Raw genomic sequence first — 23757 nt, forward strand, 5'->3', positions numbered from 1 at the left:
GCCCCGAAACTCGCCAGAAAACGTAAAGGGGTCGCGTGGACTGTGTATATAATCTAAAGCCAATCCACAGTTCCACGCTCGCAGCAGCTTGTTTTCACTCAACTATCTAACCTCCCTTTACTTCCCCAATGGCCCCGGCAACTCTGACTGGCTCTGCAATCGCACTGCTCTCCCTTGTGGGAGGCAGTGCCGCCATACCCGGTGCTTCCAGCACTTCTGCGGTTCCAAGTTCAAGCTCAGCAGCCGCCGCTCCAACAGGAACTTCTTATCCGTCTGGCTTTGACATGACAAAAAGCTGGGGAAATCTCAGCCCATATGCAGATGCACCTGACTTCAGTATACCAGGTGGCTCCCCTGTAGGGTGCGAGCTGTCCCAGGTGCACATCCTGCACCGCCATGCGCAACGATACGCGACGGACTATCCTCTGGATGGAGGATCCATGGAGCTGTTTGTATCTGCGCTGAAGAATGCCTCGAAGAAGCATCCCCATACCAAAATCGGCACCGGCCCGCTTGCCTTCTTAAATGACTGGGATTACTTGCTGGGTTTGGAGGACCTGCTCCCCAGCGGCGCTGCGACTGAGGCAGCCTCTGGCGCGAGGTTCTGGAGCCAGTATGGCCGGTTGCTGTATGGGGCCTCTGCGGGCGAGGCGAACTGGGATGCGCAGTTGAATGTGTTCCCGGACGGTACGCCGCGTCCGAAGCCCAAGTTTCGCACTACCGATTATCCTCGCATCCTGGAGAGTGCGCGCTGGTGGTCAAGTGGCTTCTTCGCCAATACTGGAGGTAACAGCTCGTATGCGCAGTATGACCTCGTCCTCACTCCCGAAAAGGACGGCTTCAACAACACCCTCTCGCCAACAAGTGCGTGTGGAAAGGGCCTAGACGAGGGTGAGGACAGAGCTGCTGAATTCCTCCCGGCAATGGTCAAGAATGCCGCTGAACGCTTCGCTGCCTACCTGCCGGGTGATTTTTTTTCGAGGGACAAACAAACCGCTGCGCTAGAATTGCTCGGCATGTTCAATATGTGTCCATACGAGTATGCCGCGCTAGGCAGTTCGTCCTTCTGCACTCTATTCACGGAGCAAGAATGGCGCGACTTTGAATACTTCATAGACCTCCAATTCTACGACATGTACGGCCTTGGCTCTCCCAGCGGCCGTGCGCAGGGTATTGGCTATGTGCAGGAGTTGGCGGCGCGGCTGCAGAATAAACTAATCGACACCAGCGAGAGCAGCATCAACTCCACGTACGATGGTAACAAAGATACATTTCCACTCAACCAGCCTCTCTTCATGGACATGTCACACGACGATGTCATCGTCTCCGTTCTTGCGGCACTAGGTCTGGACTACTTCAAGTATAGCCCACAGGGCATGCCTTCTACCGTCTCGCATGCCCCTGAGCGCCATTTCAAACTAAACGAGTTAACACCCTTTGGAGCCCGTCTGGTTTCCGAGATCTGGACCTGCCCTAAGGATACCTCGTTCCATGATCTCCAGGCACAGAAGTACAAGAACCCGGATCTTTCTTCCGAGTCTGATATGCAGCAATATATCCGTTTTGTGCTGAACAATGCCCCCCTTCCGCTGGACGGTCTCTCGGCTTGCGATGGCTCCGTTAATGGGTTCTGCCCTTTGAAGAGTTTCCTCGGGGAAGTTCCCAAGCTTACCGAACAGGCGGCGTACCAGGAGGCTTGTTTCGGCAATTATAACGCCAGTATCCCTGTTGGGGATGGACGGCCGCCATCGGCGTAGCCATCTGGGTGCTATTTGTGAATGGACTACAGAATCCGAGGTTATGCCAGACTTGGACGTATGAACCGACTAAATGATTTGACAATGTAATGTTCTTGTTTCTAATTACATTCAAAGTACTTCTGTTCATCCCTTCATAGATTATGTTGGGTCTAATATCTCCCAAGGATCAGCAGTCGTACGTATTCCTGCTTTAGATCACTATCAAAGAGTAGATTAGAGATTATAATATAGGTAAAGTTGATAACTTGAAGGTCCGCGGGGCCCCTCATGCAGTCCCCAAGAGGAAAGAAACCATGCATTCCTCTATTTCTCCTTTCAATCCTTGCCAGCCTGTTCATCTCCATTATGACGATTCCCCAACTGATTTCCACGGCAAACGCACTTTGTGCTTCTGATTAGCCTTGAGTCAAGAGTGTAGTACTGGTGGAAGCTGGAGACGTCTACGTTGTATGGATGCTTGGAAAAATAAAGAATTCCTAGTAGACCCTTTAAGTCCAGCACAGTGAGGTGATATCCTAAAATGGATACCGGCTGCTCTTTCACTGGATATACGACCAAAAATACTCACAGGAGCCTCTGCCTACAACCTGGGAATGATGAAATGACATGCAACTTCAATTGTTCATATCGGGTCTACCAGAGACACTCCATAGCGCAGCCAGAAGCTTCGATGCGTTGATTCCAAGCGGAAACTAGCGTTTAACAGAGTAGAATATAATGATGCAGAGGCGCAGGAGAAAATAGATGCAATCATCAATCAACATAACTATCAGTAACTCCAACAATTATGCTCCTTTCTTTTTGAATGGAAGAGACCATTTGGGTTCGTAACAGCGTAACAGCGTAAGAGTTTGTTTCGTTCCTCTTGTTTGCTCCTTCTCTCGAGGACCTCCACGACATGCAAATACCTGATATCCAACTTCTATGTCGATGAGCCGTGCGTTCAATCAGTCATTAATCCGGTTTTTGGCGTTCATTTGAAAAGGCGTGAGCATGTAAGGGGAAACGATTGTGGTCGAGGGTGAGTATAATTGATATTCATTGATTTATATGTAGAAAAGAGAACTGTTTCGCGTGTGATGGGTATCGCAGAGAGTCGCTATAAAAATGCTTTGGCTCTCAATTCAAGATAGATCCAACATTTGGTGATGCTCATGAATTGGCACATGGAGATAGATTGTGGGTTAAACAATCTCGAGTTCGTCGTCGTCGTCGTCGTCGAAATCATCCGTCTGCGGTATGGCATCAGGATTGCCCCCCAGGCTGTCCCTTCCAGCCTCTTTGATACCTTTGGAGGTTATGAAGCGCGTCTTCTTAATACCGCTTCCGTGCGGCCTGTCGCCGTCGTGTGCACGCTTTCTAGGGCTCAGCCTTACCGCTTCTGCTCGTTTGAAGCTCATACTGAGCGACTTGTCGCCAGCCAGTGAGGTCGACGGTAGCGTTGGGTCGCTGGAGCCTGATCTCGTATGCTGAGCTCCTGATCGGGACGAGGCCTTGTTGGTGGTTGGAGTATTTTCGTTATTTTGGGCTCGGAGATATTCCCCAGCGACTCCACCAGCACGGGATGAGGTGATCTTCTGTGTGATCTCTCTTTCCCGTTGTTGTTCCACGAGACGGCGACGGAAGCGTTCTTCCTTGTTTTCCGTGCCGCGGCCCATCTTACCGGCCGCGATAAATGGGTCGTCCACGTCGGCGTCAATGAGGCTGGCTGCGGACTGACCAGGGCGCAGATGCTGGAAGGAATTGCCAGTATTGTTTCGTGGTTTGAATCCGGGTGTCACATAGTATAAGGACTGAGTCTCGCGGTCATACTTTGCGCCATCTGCCCGAAGTAGCCCCCCAGGGGCCTTTTGTTGTGTGGATCGCTTGGGTCCTCCGTAAAACCCGGTGCGTGATCCAGAGCGGCCTCCGGGACCAAATATGCCTGTTCCGTTGTTCACTCCCATTCGGCCTGCTTGTGCGCGACGAAATTGGAGGTCAACGTGAAAGTCGCAGAATTCGGTTTTTCGGCCATCTACCCAAGACTGGCAGGTTTTACCGTCCTTCCTGACAGCTTTGCAGTATCCGATATCCCGTGCAGACCCAACCTCGAGGACTTTGTCATCGGAAGAAGATATGCAGAGACTAAACCGGTTGGTATCTATCTTGTCTTTAGGTGGTGGGAGTATCGTTGGGTTTAGGATCGCGATCACAGTCCCTTCCGACAGCCTGTAATACCGGGGGAAAGCAGTATCAAATAGGAAGAGGTCAATAGTCCATTTCAAGTCGGTAAGAGTGACGACCATGTATTGGTTTCTGTTGTTCAATCCATCATCGAATGGGTCAACTGCTTGTGCAGTGACGTTCTTAGCCTCTTTCACTTGCTTCGGATCAGATTTCGAGGCTATTATGCCAAATACGACGTAATCCCCATCGATATTGTCTGGCAGCTCAAATGGTGGGCCTTTGATCATCCGAAGGAGATCTGGTATGCGAAGAGCCTTCTTATCTTCAAGGGTTCGGTTCAAGAATGAGTGCGGCAGGATACGATTTGAAAGGTGAAGCGCAGAAAACGGCTCGAATTTTGATGCATCAGGCGCCTTTTCCAACGCCCTCTCGGTTTCGTTAGAAGCATCGTCTGTAAAGCTGTTTTGTCGTGAGCTCCCAGGCTGGGAAGAAAATGACTGGGCCTCTGACTTCTGGCCACGTCGATGTAGATACGATCTCGACTCGGATTCTTCGCCCCTTCGCAGAGTGGGGGTCGTCTGGCTTCTCTTCAGGGAGGGTTTGAGATTGTTGGCCGATCTCATAACATCTTCTCGACTAAAACTATCAACGCGCCCGTGCCTTGTCAGAAGCTTAGAAGGAGATTCAGGCCGCCTTTCCGCAGCAGCTGTCTTGAACGCTTCCATCTCAGTTTTGTCGTATTGAAATGCCGAGCTTCGGCCGGCTTTTATCCTCTCGGCTCGTGCATCTCGTTCCCTACGAGATTTCTCAGCCGCACGGCCTTCGGCCATTCGCTCACTGAAGCTTTTGCTTCGCGTCTCGTCAAACGAATGTGGCTGGGGCACCAACGTATTTCGCAAATGGGATATTGGCCCATCACGGCTACCGAGTCTGCTATTGGACCGTGCATCGGACTCTTTTGAGCTTGGTGGGCGTCTCAGTGACACGTCACTACCCTTAAGACCTTTGTCAATACCAAGCCTATACCTCCCGGGGGATGTGGGCTCCAATGGCGGTGCAAGGCGCCGGGTTGGTGACATCGGTACTTGGACATCGTCGGAGTGATCCCAGCGACCTGGCTCGCGCGAGGTCCTACTTTGGGCAGGTTGGTCCAAGGCACGCGACGAAAAGCTTACGGCCGACGCAGGTCTATGCAGTGCTTCCACATTCCCATGGCGGTCTGGGGTTGGAGTGCCTGCTCTCCCCCGACCCTTCTGTAGCTGCTTCAGCTTGAGTCGTGCTTCAATGGCAGCTAGTTTCAGATGTAACGTTTCTTCATCCTCTTCCGTATCCTCATCTTCGCCCTCGCCTTCGTCCAATCCGTCCCTCAATAGTTGTGTCGCTTTCGTTGTTGCCCGCAGATTGGGCGTTGCAGTTGCATGTTTCAAGGGTGATGTTAGATTATCCCGACGGCGTTGCATCTCTTCGTATCTCCGTCGTCCGCTAGGGGAGCTAAGAAGGGCCTCCCTCGGGGATTTCGGTGGCCACGAGGTCTCAACCACTAAATGATGATCCCATTGTTAGTTAATTTTGTCAATCCTTTCGGGGTCCGGAACTCACTGGTGGCCCTACAAACCCCCGCTTCCTATTTGAAAAAAAAAAAAAAAAAACAAATACGGCAGAAAAGCGGCACAATTGTGATCGTGTCGCTATTCGTTTCCTCCCTTTATTCGGCGTCTTAATGGCGTCTTCGCCATATCCAGATCACAAGGTTTGCGGGGAAAGGACGGTGTGGGAAGTCGCGTAAATGAAGGAGTGACTTCCTCTTTGGCACAGACAATGATACTGGAATGGTTAGGGCCAATCGAGGTCGGATTAAAGCACAAAGACTTTGTCTCTGTCCACAATCATAATATTTTTGAAGGTTGGGCAAATGCAGCAATCAATATGATCAAGAAGGTGATGGAGGCTTGGCAGTTGATCTGCCGCAGACGCGCGCGTCACGCCGAAACGGAGGAGACGCGTCGTCCTGACTATCCCCATATCGCGACCACTCATGAAAGCACTCGAAGTTTTGAATAACTAGACACCGACAGTTGTGACTGTCAATTTCGAGGCCTCCCCAAAATGCGAACTCGATCCGCCCCTCCTCCGACGCAATTGTCGTCTTCTGACCAACAATCCCAGCCTGAACCCGCGAAGACCACCATGAAACCCAGCAAAACCCTCATCCTCCCTTCTGCTGCCAGTCCGAACGCCAGATTCGTCACGCTACCCAACCCACAGTCAGGAGACCCTACTCGCTACTTCTTCTGTCCGAAACTTGGAGTATACGAGTTCACCGTTGTCAGGTCGCAATTCCCACGGAGTATACTCTACACCAGTGAGGATAAAGACCAGAAATCCCAGGGAACAATCTCTAAAACGGCCGAGCTCTTAGTCGCCACGCCAATTGACATTTTATTCTTTGTGATTCCCCTTCTCTACTCTTCTCGCTCGTCAGATGAAGGGAAAAGACTGTTTCAACCATTGGATGATATTATCGACTCTCAAGAATTACCCAAACATTTAAGGTACATTTTGTATAATGCCACCTATAGAGATACACTACTCCGCCGAGTAGAGGCTGTGTGCGATTCGGTTGAAGCAGGCGACGAGAAGATGTTCCGAGTGAACGAAACCAAGCTCCTCCAGGAATTAATCGCGAAGGCGGAGCGAATGGCCGCGCAGGGTTTGCCCAAAAGTTTAGAGGAACGATTCGTCAAGCAGGCCTTAGCAGCGCCCTTGGTGGCTGTTACGAGGACCGACGTCGCCAAGTCTTCAACACCACCTAAAGAGAACGAGAATGAAGCTGAATCCCAAGAAGCCAAGGACACGCAATCTACTGAAACAACTACGGATACATCAGCTAGCTCAGCTTCGGATTCTGCAACACCCGCAAGCGAGATGACCCCAGCACCCACCGAGGAAGAACTCCCAGAGCAGCAAAATTGCCCGGAGTCAATAGTCCGCCTTCAAAGACTCTCCACCGCTCTGACTTTCCTCAAATCGTCTTACATCAACTCAGATCTCTGTATCAAGCTTGACGAGCTGATGTCGGCGCCGGACACTCCGATTGATTTTAAACCATTAAATGACCACCTCAAGTGCCTGGCGGACCTTCGCGCCGAAGCACTGGCCTCCCGATCCCTTGGGGACTTCAGCCGCAAGCGCAATGCGGAGGATGACGATGCTGCGGAGTCGCGCGCGGAAAAGAAACGCCGGTTGGAAGAGGAAGAGAAGAAAAAGAAGGCTGCCGAGTCGAGGGGCGTTAGGGAATTGAAGAAGGTCAACACAAGCGGAATGAAGAAGATGAGTGACTTCTTTGGAAAGGCCGCGGCCAAGAAAAAGTCATAAACTGCCTGCCGCTAATTTCTCTGAAAGATCGAGATACCAGCGGTGCATCGCGGGTGTATATCCGCTGGTACTGGGGAACCTCCACCAGCACCCTGGCCAGGAAGTCAACGCGCCGGCCTAATTTGAAAAGATATAGACTACAAAGCCTATGCCAGATTGCGGCCCAATTTTCCGTTCGCTGGCCAGAAATGGCAATAAATAGGCCGCGTGAGGGGTTGCCGTTTGTGGTGCAATTTCAGCCAAACCACATACATACGACTAAAATGTCGTCGAAAAATCCGAAACGCACCTATACAAATTATCTTAGTGTATAGGTACGAGGTACAATGTACCTCGCGAGAGACACTGCGGTTAGGGTTAGTAATAACTGGATAGACACCGCTAGATCATCATATTATTGAAGACTACATAGCAAGTCAAATAAAATATCCTTATCCTTTCCATTCTCATCATTTCGTTATACTTAAACTTCAACCTCTGAAATCGCCGCTCCAGTAATCCTGCAGACAAGTTAGTACGGCTCTCAAGCTTATTCAAGAATCTTGTTAGCGGAGCGGGCACATACATAAATGACCCATTAGATGGCTTGGAAATAACCATTGCCTCCTTCAGCTTCTCCTCACTGATATCGGGGAAATGCTTCAAATAATAGCCTTCCTTCAATGCCTTCGTTACAGCCTCAACCTTTGACTGTGGCAGCATATGAACGGTACATCCTCCCCACCCGGCTCCTGTCAACCGACTTCCCCACGTTCCTGCGTTGCGTGCAATGGCGCAGATCTCATCGACCTGGGGAGCGGAGCAGTCGTAGACTTCACGACACGAGTCTTGCGACTCGTTGAGAAGCTGTCCGAGGTAGTGGATGCGCTTGTCGTCTAGAGTTGAGTGGTTTGCGAGGCAGGCCTTGAAGTCTAGGACCCGGCGGGCTTCCTTGAAGCAGTGCAGGGCGCGCTGGCGGAGAAGAAAGCGCTCTGCTTGGACGGGGAAGGAAGAGAGGTATGTGGATTCGAGTTCGGGGACGGAGATGGATAGGAGCTGCGCGATTTCCTCGCGTGTGTAGCCCTGTTCCTGGGTGAGGAGGTCAAGAGTGGCCTGGATTACAGAGTCGATCTGATACTCGAGGGGGTCGCCGAGGCGGCCCTCTTTCCGCATGAGCTCATTGTGGAAGTTGCGGAGGCTGTACCCGAGAGAGCTGTTGTCCTTGGGGAGGTGGATGCCGTTGGCTTTGGCGAGAACGACGGCGGCCAGTGTACATTCAGCAACGCGGAGGTTGTAGTGACGGGGAGCAGTATCAGCTTTGTTAGAAGTGACGAAACTCTGGGCCATAAGGAAAGTGATTTCTTCGGAGGCCTTGGGGATTGGAACGTGCTGCGCGGAGAAGTTGGGGAAGAACTGTGTGTAGAGGAGGTATCCGCGGCGAGAGAAGATGGAAGCAGCTTGGTCCATGCTAACCACGTAAGTGGGTTAGTTGATAGGATTGCATAGGAGGCGAAAGTTGAGTGACTTACCCTCCAGAGTATACACCGACAGCACGCTCAGAGACGACAGCCAGGTCAAGCAAATCCTGCTTGGACACATCGTGGTTGTTGGCCTTCATAACAGCGAGCGCACTAGAGCATACGAAAGCCGCGCTGCTGGAGATACCACCACCAGGAGGCACATTTCCGTCCACAAGCACCTCCATACTAGCTGGAGCAAAGGAACCACCCTTGCGCAGAACCTTGAGCGCGCCGACAAGTCCGGCCTTGAAGTAATTCACCCACTCATGCTTCTTGGGGTCGATTTCCATGTCCGTATCCTTGGGTACAATGAACTCCCGAGACGGAAACTTGTCCGGCACAACATTGGCGATTTTCACAGTGGATTCTGAGCCAGCAGAGGGGACGACCTTGACAGCAATGATCACGTCAACACTCACGGCTGTGGGAAGGACGTCGTATAAGTTGTAGTCGATGTGCTCTCCAATGATGTTCACGCGACCAGGGCTCCGCGCGACGAAATCGGGCCGGTGGCTGTAGACCTTGTTGAACTGGGAGACCAGGCCGTTGAAGCGCTTCAAGTGCTCTGGGGAGGCAGTTGTAGCAGAGGCATCGTCGGTGGCATAGACCTCAGCGATAGATTCCGTTTGGGGGACAAGCTCCTGCGGGGTGGCCATGGCGGGGTAGTGAGAGGTTCAGTTACCTGGGTAGGGTCGTAGAAGGGAATCCCAAAAGTAATACAGAGAAGAAGAGAACAATGCAGAGGAAAGAGAGAAGAAAAAGCAGTGTGCCTGTGACCTCATCGAGGGGCTCCGGTGTAAATTTACCGTGTTTTAATTAAAATTATCCTGATTGCGGGGACTCTGGAGGCCGCGATGGGATGGACTCCCGCTGCTACCGTAGTACTCCCGCCATTCTACCACTTCACCGAAGGTTATTCACGGTCCGAGTCGCATCTTCCCGACTCGCTTCGGCACAATTGATCCCGGTCAGAGGTCCTTTCCAGCTGGATCTGCTGGTGATTGATCGAGAATAAACCAAGTGGGTGGTAATTACCCGATCCCACGCAGCTGTTTGGCTTATATACTCGAGGTCGAAACCCACCACGCGATCACACAATTATTTGCATATTACCCCGTACTTGCAGAGCATTTCAACTACTGTCTTGTATATAATAATATACACCCTTGAGAATCTCCGCCTCCAAGTACCAGGCTTGAACCTCCAACCTGCTCAATGAGCCAACACAGTCCTCGCACTCTCACGGGTGATTTGTGTGGCTGGGGAAGAAGGAATGTGGTCCGCTGTACCTCGTATCCATGGATTGACCATGAACTAAGGATCAGGGCTCTGAACATGGCGACTTGAGCCACCAGATCAGCCATCAGACCATGCGATGGCGCATATCTGGGTGTTAAGATGATGAACTTGCGCTAGATGAAAAGGATTCCAACCATGTGAATTAGCCTAGGTACTCAGTCGACGGTGGGATGATGCCTAAAAGTTCAGGCGTGAAAATAAGGCCGATGATCGGAGCGGTGGCGATGCGGGAGCCAATTAGCAAGCATACATTATTTGACCAATGTTAAACTAACCCAAATACGGCTAGGGTTTCCTGAACGGCCGCCGAGTCGGGGAACGTTGTCGAGTGAGTCTTCAGCGGCCAGTCCAATTCCTCTCGCCGGCTTTAAGGGACTTTGTTACTCACACTTGCGGACGACTCATTTTTCCTTAAGCTTCCCATTTCTCCCCTCCGCTTGGCCTGGCAATCATCCCAGCAACGATGATGCCTCTAAGACCATCGAAAAGTGCCCTGCGCACTTTGCATTACCAGAGATATCTTGCCTCTGGAAGAAGAACATTTGCTTCTTCTGCGGTTACGACGCCCCACCGCTTTTCGACTCAGAAGCGCGACCAGAGTACAGCTACGGCTACTGCATCGTGGGTATCCCCATGACTTTTACACGCTCTCGACAACTTTATTTTGATAATTGGCTCTTATTAACATTAATTTCAATCTTAGAACTACTCGACCGCAACCCAGCCCTGCCTTCAACCAAGAACCTAGCCGCAATGAGGTTTCTCCTCTTCAAAATCGAAAGGTTGCCGAGCTCGACGATTCGTATGGCAGCACCAACAATGGTTCTTTAAAGCCGTATAAATTGAGCTAATATGTTTTTCTGGTAGATTTGTCGGACTTAGCGGTGGTGAGATTTTTCACGAAATGATGCTGAGACTGGGAGTAAAGCATGTTTGTGAGTCATTACTCGGTTTCCTTGATTAGACATGGATTGTATGTTGACTCTAATCCTCAACAGTTGGTTACCCTGGAGGTGCCATTCTCCCTGTCTTTGACGCAATCTACAACTCCAAGCACTTCGACTTCGTCCTCCCTCGACATGAACAAGGTGCCGGCCACATGGCGGAGGGATATGCTCGAGCTTCCGGAAACCCTGGAGTCGTCCTTGTCACCTCTGGCCCCGGTGCTACCAACGTTATTACCCCCATGCAGGACGCCCTCTCTGATGGTACCCCAATGGTTGTCTTCTGTGGTCAGGTCGTTACGACCTCCATTGGTACCGACTCTTTCCAAGAAGCTGATGTCGTTGGCATTTCCCGGGCCTGCACCAAATGGAACGTTATGGTCAAATCTGTCGCCGAACTTCCCCGTCGTATCCAAGAGGCTTTCGAAATTGCAACCAGCGGTCGCCCTGGCCCCGTCCTCGTCGACCTTCCTAAAGATATCACCGCTGGTATTCTTCGTAAACCCATCCCAATGCAGAGCACCCTTCCATCCCGCCCCAGCGCTGCGACTATGGCAGCCAAGGAATTGAGCGAGAAGCAGCTCCAAGGCACCATCAACCGCGTGGCTCGCCTCGTCAATGTTTCCAAGAAGCCCGTTCTTTATGTCGGTCAGGGTATCCTTGCTCAACCTGACGGACCCAAGCTTCTGAAGGAGCTCTCCGACAAGGCCAACATTCCTGTTACCACCACCCTGCAGGGTCTAGGTGGGTTTGATGAGACGGACCCCAAGGCGCTGCACATGCTTGGTATGCACGGCTCCGCCTATGCCAACTTGGCCATGCAGGAAGCCGACTTGATCATTGCCATTGGTGCCCGGTTTGACGATCGTGTGACCGGCAGCATTGCCAAATTTGCTCCCCAGGCCAAGCTCGCCGCCTCGGAGAACCGTGGCGGTATCGTCCACTTTGAGATCATGCCCAAGAACATCAACAAGGTGGTTCAGGCCAACGAAGCTGTTGAGGGTGACTGCGCGGAGAATATCCGTCAGCTTCTTCCTCTCGTCCAAGCCGTTCCCGAGCGCCCAGAGTGGTTTGCCCAGATCAACGACTGGAAGTCTCGGTTCCCTCTCTCGCTCTACGAGAAACAGACCCCCGAGGGCGCCATCAAGCCCCAAGCTCTAATTGAAAAGCTCAGCGATTTGACTGCTCATATGAAGGACCGTACCATTATCACCACTGGCGTTGGTCAGCACCAAATGTGGGCCGCTCAGCACTTCCGCTGGCGTCGACCTCGCTCCATGATCACCTCCGGTGGTCTTGGTACTATGGGTTACGGTCTTCCTGCTGCCATCGGCGCCAAGGTTGCCCGTCCTGACTGCCTTGTTATTGACATTGACGGCGATGCATCCTTCAACATGACCCTCACCGAACTCACCACCGCGGCCCAGTTCAATATCGGCATCAAGGTTCTCCTCTTGAACAACGAAGAGCAGGGCATGGTCACTCAATGGCAAAATCTTTTCTACGAAGACCGCTACTCTCACACACACCAGAAGAACCCCGACTTTGTGCGCCTTGCTGAGTCTATGGGTGTCTCTGCGGACCGTTGTACCTCGCCTGCAGACGTGGAGGCCAAGCTGAAGTGGTTGATTGAGAGCGATGGCCCCGCCCTGCTCGAGGTGTTTACCGACAAGAAGGTGCCCGTGTTGCCCATGGTTCCTGGTGGTAGTGGCCTCCATGAGTTCCTCGTCTTTGACGAAGGTAAGTTCACGTATCCGGAAATATGGAGAAAATTGTTGCTAATGTTTATTTTCACAACAGCCAAGGACCGTGAAAGAAGGGCTTTAATGAAGAAGAGGAATCCCAATGGCGTTTAGACCATTTTGGCAATGCCCATTATGATTCCTTAGTCAACTATTGAGTCATTAACTACCAAAAAAGAAGACCTGCAATCATTTGTTGATATCCACGGCGTTTCTGGCGGGTTCTCAAACGCTAGCGAGGCCTAGCATCATCCTTTTAAAAATGCTAGCGGGGTCGAAAATGCTAGCAATCCCTGAAGTTTCTGTGCCTCATGACAATATCAGTTTATCCGGTCTACTGGGAAGGAGGGTCCTTCAATATTCAAAGGTGGCCCTGAAGTTGGTTGTCTTGCTAAGTTACTTCCTTTCGACGTCGCAGAGTTTTAATTGCCCAGTTCATCCGTATACTTCTCGAATTTCTCGCATTTGGCATGTTGATTGCGCTCCGGCCGCCGAAAAGTTTACCTCGGTTCCGCCTTGTATATAATTGTTAGTTTTGTGATAGGATTTGCTGCGAGTATTCGCACCTTGGAAATCAAAAGGCATTCAATAGGATTCTATTGCAAGGTATAACTCCTCTATATATTTCAACAGTAAAGTAAGAGGTAGTTTATAGATGCCTTTCTTGAGGCTAGCAATCATGCTAACATATGATGCTTTTTTGGCGGCAAAGACGCCATCGCCCCGCGGCTCACGTGATGCTGTCGTGAAAGCCGTTGTTTGCATCCGAAGAGCCATAGGGCCTATGTGACTCAATTTATTGACTTCCAGTTTCCAGTCACTTTATTTCTGTTTGTGCTAGCTTCCGCGCTTAAAGGCAGCAGCTTTTTGTGATTAGTGGTACCCGCGGAACCCGACTTTTCCCTTCCCTCTCAACTTAACCTTTCTCTCGGATCTTCTTCCGTCATTACTTTGTTTGCCTTCACCCCCAGATACGTAAGGCAGCAGAACCTCTCATCCTGCTGCAGGATGCTGCGTGTCTTGTCGGTTCTCTAACCAGGGTCATTCGATATTAAGCATCTCGCATCTCTTCAGCCTCCGATAATGGCATCACTTCCGAGCTTCTCGGCTTTTGGCCGAACGCGATCCTCTGATACTACTTCTCCTCCCGCCTCCTCATCATCGCAGCCTGACCAACACGCCACGCCGAACCCTTCAACCGAATTAACAGAAGAAGATGAAACTGTAGTCTTCAACAAAAATGTATCAGAAGAAATTGGAAAATCCGACGTGAAAGTGATCTCTCGCCCTGCGAGCACACCACAGATCGCCGACGAGCCCCGGAAGTGCTGGATTTGTTACACCGACGAAACAGAAGATACTCCACTGAATTCGGAATGGCGATCTCCTTGCCCATGTGCTTTAACAGCGCACGAGGTCTGCCTTCTCGATTGGCTTGCCGACCTTGAGAACCCTCGTGCCCGCAGACGCACCGGCCGACATGCGAAGATGGTATGCCCGCAGTGCAAGACCGAGATCATTGTCACCCGCCCCCGAAGCTATATTGTGGATGTCGTGCGGCTCGTTGAGCGAGTAGCCGGCCGACTGGTGGTTCCGGGGATGGTGTTTACACTGGCGGGTACTGTCTGGGCTGGTTGCTGTGCGCATGGAGTATACTCGATGTACTTCGTCTTCGGGACAGATGAGGCGAAGCAGATCCTAGAAGAAGCGGCGGAAGGCACTTGGAACTCCAGCCTGAATCTTGGACTGCCGCTGATTCCCTTGGTACTGATCTTTTCTCGCACCCGCTACGCAGAGGGTCTCCTCCCTGCCATTCCCGTCCTATTTTTCGCAACGCATAATCCGGGACAGGAGCCGGATATTGACCTCTGGCCACCGAGTGCTGCCGTGACTTTTGCGGCTCTCCCGTATATCAAGAGTTTCTATGGCGCCCTCTACGAAAGATTGTTTGGCAAGTGGGAACGGAAGTGGATTGCCGAGGTACAGCCAAGGCAGTCCGATATCAACGAATTTGACGACAATGCACCGCCGGAACACCCGGAACCGGAGCAAGAGGAAGATGACGGGGTTTTGATGGAGTTTGATCTGGAATTTCAAGTTGGAATGGCGGGTGAAGAACCGCAGGATTTACTTGGTCTGGGAAACCGACAGCAACAACAGGACCAAGGACAGAACCAAGGCGCCGGGATAAATGGACACAACATCGTCAGCGATACAAGCAGCCTCGCAGACATTGTCCTTGGAGCGCTCGCGTTCCCAGCTATTTCAGCTTCAATGGGAGGGCTCCTCAAATACGTCTTGCCAAAGTCATGGACTACGACATCGGCTTTGGAACGAGGACGACCAGGCCTCCTACAGACTAGATGGGGCCGAAGCGTTATTGGGGGCTGCGTATTTGTCCTTCTCAAGGACGCGTTGGTTCTTTACTGTCGTTGGAAACTAGCCCAATCGCATAGGCGTCGTAAAGTGCAGAATTACGATCGGTCAAAGAAAAAGGTTACCAGATAACCTTTCCCCTTGGGTCGGGGTTTCCTACCTTTTACGAACTCGTGACGATGCATTCTAGGCGTTTTGGAGATGAATTGGCTAGCCATATTATTAATATGCTGGAGGCGATCAGATTGTGACACGACTATAATTCAAGTGTGTACAATTAAAACAAGCAAATCTCACAACAAATATACGTAAAATATCACTCGGAAAATAGCAATACTGGGGGTAATTTTAATTGTTGTCCTGTACTAGGTGTAGTATCTATATTTCCCTTGGCAGAGTGGCGCTTAACTTAGCGCGCGCCTACCGAACTCCCACCCGAAAAAGTCTCCCCGATAATAATCCATCGAACGCATCCATACCACACGACCCTCAACACCTCAGCGACCAACTCAACCCCGCATCAATTGACGAAAAGCTAAAACAAGTCAATTGATCCACAATGCGTCCTCTATCAGTGTCGCCGGTGCTTGCCTCCCTGGCAAATGTCTTCAAAATCCCCCTTTCACAATCCACCCTCCGCCCAACGATTCCTCTTGTCAACCAGCAGATCTCGAATTCAAGCAAGCCTTCGACGCCATCTGGAAGCTTGCAATCCAGAGCTCCATTTTCTACAACGGCTGCGCTCCTTAGACGGAAGCCTCAATATGTTGATCGGAGAATTAGTATGTTTTCCATCCGCAGTACCAAGGCCAACGCGCTCTGAAAACCAGGCACCGTTTATGTTACGGTTTGCTAATGTATATCCCAGCACTAATCCGCTACTTCCTCTACCACCCCCTAACCCCGCGCCCTCTCCGCTTCAGTCGAACGCGCTTCCTGCGCCACTGGACGATCCACCGCGCCTGGCAACTGTACCAGGCAACCCGCCGACGCAACCACCAGCTTGAGCTGCAGCGCCAGTGGCAGGCCATGAACGCTGCGTGTGAGGAGCTGCGAACTGGAGCAGGCGATGGCGGGAAGTTGTTCCGCAAGAGTATGATCAAGACAAGGATTTTCCAGGATATGTTCCCGATTGAGTACACGCGGTTGCAGACGGAGGGACCTGGCGATGGATGGGACCATGAGTGGAAGAGGGTTGACCGCAAGTCGAAGAAATGAGGGGGTGTCGTGTGATTGATGGACTTGTTGTTGGCCACATACCTGGTCGGTTTTGTATTCTATTGTTGAGGGTTGTTCTCTTAGGTTGTATATTAGATACTTGAAGCTGTCGACGCTTTTGAATAAAGTGAATATCGTGAAGCTAAGAGGAACTGAAGATACAACGATAACTGAAGGAGGGAACTCGGAGTGCCCGTGATGTAAAAAAAACCACCAAGAGGGTATGAAGGAACGGTATGGGTATCCGGAAAAGACATCGTTGAACATGCATCAAGAATGAAACGACAGAATAACAAGATTGTTGACACAAAATCGAAGAGAAGAAGAAAAGAAAAGAATAAAACAAAGAAGAATATCAAGTAACAAAAGCCGCCAGACGCCAAAAATGCAAGATATATCAAATCAGCTAGTGTTTATCCACACATCCCCCATTTTCAAATCCAATCTACCACAGCCCGACGCTAGATATAAAGGCGCCTAGAAAAGGGTCCAATCTCGGGTTTGCCCGGAGTGCCGCACGGCAATCAACGTACAAATTTGTCATAGCACAATGCAGCATGATGATTTCCGCTTATCGAAGGTGAGCAGGGCGGCACGGGTGGCAGCTTCGAAGACGTCGTCTACGCCCTCCCCGGTGAGAGAGGAGCATTCGAGGTATTTCCGGGCCTTAATCTGTGTCGCTGTCTCGTTTCCTTCTTTGGGCGATACGAATCGGAGGGACTTCTTTCTCATTTCCTCGATCGCCCCAGGGGTCTCACGGAGATCCTTTTTTAGTCCAACAAGGATAATTGGTACACCGGGGCATCGTTCATTTGCTTCTTCAATCCACTGCACGTAATTATAAGTTAGTATCGGTGATAATAGGTGCTCGAGTATATAAATGGTGGCGACGAACCTTGATCTTAACGTTCTCGAGGGAATCTGGCGTGTCGACGGCGAATCCGATCAGGATAACATGGGCTTTCGAGTATGCTAATGGGCGCAGTCGTTCATAATCCTCCTGACCGGCTGTATCCCATAATGCTAATTGAACCGACCGGCCGTCAACCCTGCAATCTGTCACGTAGCTCTCGAATACCGTGGGGACCTGGCAGTTGCATTAGTTACGGGGTATATTGACCAGGAAAGAGGACGACGGACATAATGCTGGACGGTATCAATTAGCGGCTGATCATCAAGTTTAGAGCAAATTAGTACTCACTGTAGGAAAGTAGCCCAATGTGAAAACACTCAGTAGACTCGTTTTACCGCAGGCGCCATCTCCGATGATCACCAACTTCCTACATAAGCGATGGGTCAGCACGATTCCAGGACAGCCCAACGGCCGATTAGAGCCACGTGCGACGATTATGAGGGCAACGAGGGAGTTGTACCTTCGCATCACATTGTCGTCCTGTTGCTGGGCCATTTTCAGGGTTGGGTTGGGGAGTGGACTCGAAATCGAATGCTCTGAAGATAACGCAGACGGAAAAGGCAATCGACAAGGCAGAAACCAAAACGGGCGGAAGCCCTCAGAATGGCCGGATCGGTCTCAAGGGGAGATTTAAGGGTATCCGGCGGGCTGGAGGAATGTCGAAGGAGCGAAGAGGGGAAAAGCAGGCGAGCTGAGAAGTTGAAGACAGCCGGTCCCCTCTCCTTAACAGCTTTCGCTAACAGCCTAAGATTACTAGTAACCGCTGCGATGCAATCGATGGCGTTCTGGAAGGCGGTCGACGGGGTCGACGGAGTAAGACGAGGGGGTAAACCAAGGCTGTGCAATTAATGGATGCCAGGCGGAAAGAGATCAACTTTATAATTATGCTTGAGTGCTGTTGAGGATGCTATTATTATTATTAAAAGTGCTTGGGAGGAGCGCCATACCCACTTTCAGCGCTCAAGTGTGAGGTTTGTCTCAGTTCGGAGGTCCCTGCTTCTATTTTGATACACTGACAGGGCCAGGGTAATAAATTCACTCGGGCATTAATATCTACAGGAATGAGGCCTCGGGCAGCCCGAGAGAAAAGCAATATCAAAGTGGTTGTGGAGAGCAGTGAATGGCATACACTTCTTGCTTCTCCACTGGTTGGTCTTACGGTCAATATGTGCTGGTTGCCTGAGACTTGTGTCAGTTGGCTGTCCGACCACAAGTAATGCCTCCAGTCGCAGGCTCTTCTCAGCTCGGTCGGGGTTGTCTCGTAATTGATGCAGATCGCCCAGACAGGCACCGTCTGGCATTTTGGGCAAGTTGGAATTGCCGGTGCTGGCTGGTGAAGTAGATTCATCGCCAAATGTAGTGTCTTGCTCCGCTCCCAATGTCGTAGGGTAGATCCTTGCAGGATTCATGCCATCCAGAGTGTATCTGCTCTCCAAAAATGGTGATTTTACGGCAATATTACACCCATCGTGCTGTAGTTGTCTTACATTAAATCTAGTAGAGCTTTGTTCATGGATTCACATGTTGCATAAGAAATGAACCTGGAGCTCGCTTATAGCGGCTATCCAGGCTATCCCTTTGCGGCCAGCGGCAGGGCAACCATCCAGAGCCCAACGTCCGGCGTCAATCTTGTCATTATAGGTATCCTCCCTCTGTTTGAGGCAGTTCACGTATACAACACATTATTCACGTACTCATCCCCTAACACTGAGGGGCCGCTTGCTCTCCTCCCTCGACGTCGCCCATTTTGTCGAGCCGCCCGGTCAATTTCCACCCCTCTCTCCGCCCTCACTTGGGGACATTGTACCTTGGCTCCCCACCAGCCACTTGAGAGGCCGCTTTTCTTTCAATCGCGCGTTCAAGCCCTGGGCTTTGCTTTCGACTTACTCTTCCATTTCATTTCTCCTCGTCGGGCTCCGTCGAGAACTTGCTGGTAAGCTCGTCGAAATTTTTCAACTTTCCTTCTCCGGGAGGCTCTTGCGTCCGCCCTCGCTGTCCTCGTTGTCTCTAACCACTTTGCTCCGCCTTCTCCAACAGATCCTCCTGTGGTTGGGCTTTAAGAACCTTGGAGGTTGAGGTGTCTGCACCTTTCCCTGCGAAAAGAACATATGATCCCTTGCCTACTCACGCCACGCGCGGCCCAGCTCTCACTTCCACAATGTCCAGTCACACGCCCGTAACGGTGCCTACACCCTCTACAACCCGCGAAAACTCAGCTCGTAGCGACTCCCGCGGCTCCCCGATGCCGGATTCGAAACCAGCATCAGTAAATCGCAAGAAGCAGAAGCGGAGAGAGAAGGCGGCGCGTTTGGCTGCGGAACGTCAAGCGGAAAACGGACTTGCGCCTAGCGACACCGTTGACGTAAACGACCCCGGTTCGACAGTACCTAGCAGCCACGCATCGCATGAACATGGTTTTGCCGGTGATGATAACACAAGCGAGGAGGTTCTAAATGGCCATGGACACGATACTCAAGAGCTCCCACATCCCTCCGAATACGACGGCCTGGATGACCCGCAAGCAACAACTAGTCGGAAATCCAAGAAGAAAAGAGGCAAAAGGCCCCGTAATGGGTCACAAGCAAGCTCGACTCCGCTATCGACTCCGTCCGTATCTCTATCGCACGCACTGCCGCCGCCTTTACCTCCACATTTCAGCCCTCAATCCTCGAAGCTATTGAAAGAGCGCAGCATCTGGAATACCTCGACACAAGAAGAGCGTGAAAATATCAAGACCTTCTGGCTGGAACTGGGCGAGGAGGAACGGCGCCAGCTTGTCAAGGTGGAGAAGGATGCGGTGTTGAAGAAGATGAAGGAGCAACAGAAACATTCGTGCAGCTGTACCGTATGCGGTAGGAAACGGACGGCAATCGAGGAAGAGCTTGAAGTTCTTTACGATGCCTACTACGACGAGCTCGAACAGTACGCCAACAACACCCAAGGAACATTTGAACGCGGGCCTACGATGATGCCTCCTCCCCGGTTATATCAACCACCGTTACGGCCACCCGGTCAGCATACCCACACACAAGGGCAATTCCATCCTTCACGAGGTCGAATTCATGAGCTAGCGGAAGATGATGAGGACCTGGAGGAGGAAGAAGAGGAAGAGGAGGAGGATGATTACGACGAAGATGAAGAGGATGAGGAGCCATATAGTGATGAGGAGGAGTATGAGGACGATGAAACACGAGCTGCGCGAGCCGACTTTTTCGCATTTGGGAATAGTCTGACTGTCAAAGGTAAGGCGCCTGAAATATCGTTTTTTGTCTTTGTTGGACTCGATGCTGATTTCGCGTTCTGTCTCTGCTTTACACTCAGATGGAATTCTCACAGTTGCAGATGATTTATTAAAAAATGACGGAAAACATTTCATCGACATGATGGAGCAGCTGGCGGAGCGTCGCATGCAACGGGAGGAAGATACACAGTATGGCATAGCTGCAGCACATCAGTCTCTCCACAGTGGTCATAACCATGGCCCGCTGGATGATGAGGATTATGATGATGAAGAGGAGGAGGAGGAAGACTACGATAGCCAGGAGGAGGAAGAGTACGAGGAAGATGAAATGGTTTGCTTTAGATACTTCACTCGCAACGGGACTTCGACTAACAAGTGATAGGACGCCATGACGGAAGAGCAGCGCATGGAGGAGGGCCGACGGATGTTCCAAATCTTCGCAGCTCGAATGTTCGAACAACGGGTCTTACAAGCGTATCGCGAAAAGGTTGCAGAGCAGCGACAGAAAAAGCTAATTGAAGAATTAGCGGAGGAGAAGAACCGAGACGAGCAGCGCAACGCCAAGAAAGCTCGAGAGGCTCAAAAGCGCAAAGACAAGAAGAGACAAGCGAAGCAGGCCAAGGATGAAGAAAAGGCCCGAAAGGAGGCGGAGAAGGCTGCAGAAGAAGCTGCTGCTAAAGCTGAGCAAGAGCGAAAACTTGAAGAGCAACGAAAGAAGAAAGAGGAGCAGCGAAAGAAGCGGGAAGCCGAACGAAAAGCCCAGGATGAGGAGCGCGCTCGGAAAGAAGCTGAAAAGCACAAACGACTGCGAGAAGAACGAGAGAAGCAGGAGGAGGCTGAGCGAAGGCAGCGCGAACAGAAAGAACAGAAGAAGCGAATGGAAGAAGCTAAACGAAAAGAGCGCGAGGAGCGGGAATTGAAGGAGCAAAAGGCCAAACAAGACCGAGAGCGCAAAGCTCAAGAAGAGCAGGCGAAGAGGGAACGAGCTGCACAAGAGGACCAGGAGAGGCGTGAACTACAAGCTAAACGTGCATCAGCGTCGAGCCTGCATCCCGTGCCTGGACCATCTGGGCATCAACAACCCTCACTTCCTCAGTCCACAACGCCTGTGGCTTCCAAAGCTCCCACGCCCTCCAAGGCCCGGCGCGCTTCCCAGCAGGGGTCACATAGCTCGTCTCCACGCTCTCAATCAGCCAGCGGAGAGGCGTCCCAGATCTCACCACGGTCTCTTCCTCTATCCCAATCATCAGCCTCACCTAGTGTCCTGTCCAAGTATGGCCCCGGTCATGGCGTGCTTCACCATCACCCGGGTGCGCCCATGTCTCCTTTGGGTAGACCCCATCCTCCTGGACTCTCCCCATCCAATCCTCCCGGGCTTTCAGGCATGGTCCCTCGGCCTCCGATGGGCCAAGAGTTACCCACGTATCCACCACATTCAAGTCCGTACATGAACCAGCTCCGTGGATTCCCCGCACCCAATGGGATTCCGGTACCTCCGGGGATGAACGGAGCTCGTCCAATGCCTCCGGGACGAGGATTCCCTCTTGAAGCACCCGGTCTTCCTTTCCACGTTCAGCAACCGCTTTCCGGTGTTTTCTCCCCCCAGCCAGGCGGCTTACCACATGGCCATTCGAGGCAACCATCCAACTCCTTTGAACGATCTCCGCTGGATACAAGCGCTCAGCCATTCCCGATTTCCAGACCTAGCCCAATCAAGCGCCCGCCTAGTACACAGCAAGAGCAGCATAACACCCGAAGGGATGTGGACGACCTAAGCGCCCAACTAGGTAGCAGTGCACTGCTCGATGACACAGATATTCCCCTTACGTCGTCGCAACTTTCCCAGTCACTTCCGGGTGCAGCACCTACTACATCAATGCCAGGTCCCACACGCGCCAGCTTTACTGGTTCTTCGCTATTCCCAGACCCCCTAAGTGGTAAGTCATGCCTTCTGATATACCAACATATACGCTAACGAATATTATAGCCAAACACGGGAACTTTCCTGTTGGCCCTGTAGTAGGAGGCAACACTTGGGGTGCGCAAATGCCTTTTGGAGCTTCCTTCCCCGGCGGTCCAACATGGGGAGGATATTTGCCCGGTTGGTAGTCCGATCTTCCACATTAGCTGTCTGTCTTGACTAACGTAGGATTAGGGAACAACTGGCCTAACAATAACAACGCTTTTGGCGCTGGCGTCCATCATCGCGCTCACACATCACGTCCTGTTGCGATTCGACTCCTAGTTATCCAAGCGTGCAAACAGCTGAGCGCACTAAGTCTTTCGAATGGAGATGACTATCATGACGTGAATGCGGTTCTGCGCCAAGTCGAACAATTACGGCCGCCGAATGAGCCTTCAATTCCTCTGAATGAGATGCTTGACATCTGTGATACAGAGGGCAATGCGCAAAACGGAGGCGGGTCGTTCTCAATCAAGAACAGCCAGGCCGGTGATCTTGTCAAGTTCGAGCCAGATACCAATAGCGCGGTGACTGGTCAACGCGGCAGTATTGTGCCAGGCGATATCGGAAGTCCTATCGCCAATAGTACTATCCCAGCCCTTGGTGGCATTGGCATTGGTACACCTCCTTCGTCCGCTTTGCGACAATTTTCTTCTCCACCCACGAGTTTCTAGTCTAGGCGTTTCGGATGAATCCGAGGATCTTCTTTCAGTCAGTTTTCTTCATCATCGCTTTGGGATGAAAGATCCTGCTACGAGTCATAGGTTATTATGGGTTAAAGGTTAAGCGTCATGTCATGTTTCGTCCTATCCTCTCTGCATCTTATCTCCCTCCTTCCTTCGTCTTCTCACTCCCTCCTTTCCTAACCTCCAATCCGTCAAACCAAACGACATCCTCTCCTCCCATTGTACGCATGTTCATGATATGATACTTGCTTCCTTGCTCACCCCATCCGTTCTTATGAAGGTCATTGTTCGTGTTACTTACCTCTTTTGTTTTGCGCTGTGTTTCCTACCAACTCATCCATGGGCATCATTGCCATGTCGTGTATTCTTTACCATTACTCTCTTCGGTTCTATGGAACAATTGCATGTACCAAGTCGAGATTCATATCTCGTGGACTTTCCATGTCCCTGGCCCTCTTACTTCGATTCTACTCTGTAAGGCTCTCGTAATAGCCAGCGTTATGCATCCTTGCATGGATGGGGAAGGTAGGACAGGCAAGGCTATGCCGGTGGTACTTTCCCATACACTACTGCAC

General features: G+C 51.3%; 9 protein-coding genes across 9 annotated transcripts; 6 read left to right on the forward strand and 3 right to left on the reverse strand.

The window, feature by feature from the left end:
* Positions 1–128: 128 nt before the first annotated feature.
* ASPVEDRAFT_81964 (histidine phosphatase family protein) lies at positions 129–1757 on the forward strand (the record flags this gene model as incomplete). The annotated part of the gene is made up of 1 exon (XM_040817116.1): positions 129–1757. The coding sequence occupies one exon, from the start codon at positions 129–131 to the stop codon at positions 1755–1757; it is 1629 nt and encodes a 542-aa protein (XP_040666153.1).
* A 767-nt stretch (positions 1758–2524) lies between these two features.
* On the reverse strand, positions 2525–5886 carry ASPVEDRAFT_564384 (Mcm10/DnaG-type zinc finger protein). Its single transcript, XM_040815209.1, has 2 exons — positions 5526–5886; positions 2525–5466 (listed from the first exon to the last, which is right to left on the reverse strand). Coding segments are annotated over exons 1-2 (2523 nt in total). The 5' UTR covers positions 5527–5886; the 3' UTR covers positions 2525–2944.
* A 146-nt stretch (positions 5887–6032) lies between these two features.
* On the forward strand, positions 6033–7301 carry ASPVEDRAFT_189334 (uncharacterized protein; the record flags this gene model as incomplete). The annotated part of the gene is made up of 1 exon (XM_040809044.1): positions 6033–7301. One exon carries the CDS (start codon positions 6033–6035, stop codon positions 7299–7301), a length of 1269 nt encoding a protein of 422 aa, XP_040666155.1.
* A 463-nt stretch (positions 7302–7764) lies between these two features.
* ASPVEDRAFT_129046 (galactokinase galE) lies at positions 7765–9456 on the reverse strand (the record flags this gene model as incomplete). The annotated part of the gene is made up of 3 exons (XM_040806601.1): positions 7765–7801; positions 7867–8748; positions 8810–9456. 3 exons carry the CDS (start codon positions 9454–9456, stop codon positions 7765–7767), a joined length of 1566 nt encoding a protein of 521 aa, XP_040666156.1.
* A 758-nt stretch (positions 9457–10214) lies between these two features.
* Positions 10215–13135, forward strand: ASPVEDRAFT_564893 (acetolactate synthase catalytic subunit). Its single transcript, XM_040815221.1, has 5 exons — positions 10215–10720; positions 10803–10901; positions 10967–11034; positions 11098–12783; positions 12844–13135. The coding sequence occupies exons 1-5, from the start codon at positions 10563–10565 to the stop codon at positions 12897–12899; spliced, it is 2067 nt and encodes a 688-aa protein (XP_040666157.1). The 5' UTR covers positions 10215–10562; the 3' UTR covers positions 12900–13135.
* A 449-nt stretch (positions 13136–13584) lies between these two features.
* Positions 13585–15524, forward strand: ASPVEDRAFT_39855 (RING finger domain protein). Its single transcript, XM_040812022.1, has one exon. It carries the CDS (start codon positions 13869–13871, stop codon positions 15291–15293), a length of 1425 nt encoding a protein of 474 aa, XP_040666158.1. The 5' UTR covers positions 13585–13868; the 3' UTR covers positions 15294–15524.
* Positions 15525–15720: 196 nt separating this feature from the next.
* Positions 15721–16379, forward strand: ASPVEDRAFT_61102 (mitochondrial 54S ribosomal protein mL40; the record flags this gene model as incomplete). Its single annotated transcript, XM_040815559.1, has 2 exons — positions 15721–15943; positions 16030–16379. The coding sequence occupies 2 exons, from the start codon at positions 15721–15723 to the stop codon at positions 16377–16379; spliced, it is 573 nt and encodes a 190-aa protein (XP_040666159.1).
* A 403-nt stretch (positions 16380–16782) lies between these two features.
* On the reverse strand, positions 16783–17907 carry rho2 (putative Rho GTPase Rho 2). The gene is made up of 4 exons (XM_040815207.1): positions 17581–17907; positions 17520–17525; positions 17275–17466; positions 16783–17207 (listed from the first exon to the last, which is right to left on the reverse strand). The coding sequence occupies exons 1-4, from the start codon at positions 17785–17787 to the stop codon at positions 16920–16922; spliced, it is 693 nt and encodes a 230-aa protein (XP_040666160.1). The 5' UTR covers positions 17788–17907; the 3' UTR covers positions 16783–16919.
* Positions 17908–19450: 1543 nt separating this feature from the next.
* ASPVEDRAFT_27131 (putative stress response protein Nst1) lies at positions 19451–23170 on the forward strand (the record flags this gene model as incomplete). The annotated part of the gene is made up of 5 exons (XM_040809982.1): positions 19451–20534; positions 20614–20864; positions 20916–22470; positions 22521–22634; positions 22689–23170. 5 exons carry the CDS (start codon positions 19451–19453, stop codon positions 23168–23170), a joined length of 3486 nt encoding a protein of 1161 aa, XP_040666161.1.
* Positions 23171–23757: the final 587 nt, after the last annotated feature.

The sequence above is a fragment of the Aspergillus versicolor genome (assembly GCF_001890125.1).
Source record: "Aspergillus versicolor CBS 583.65 unplaced genomic scaffold ASPVEscaffold_3, whole genome shotgun sequence".
Classification (NCBI taxonomy): Eukaryota; Fungi; Ascomycota; class Eurotiomycetes; order Eurotiales; family Aspergillaceae; genus Aspergillus; species Aspergillus versicolor.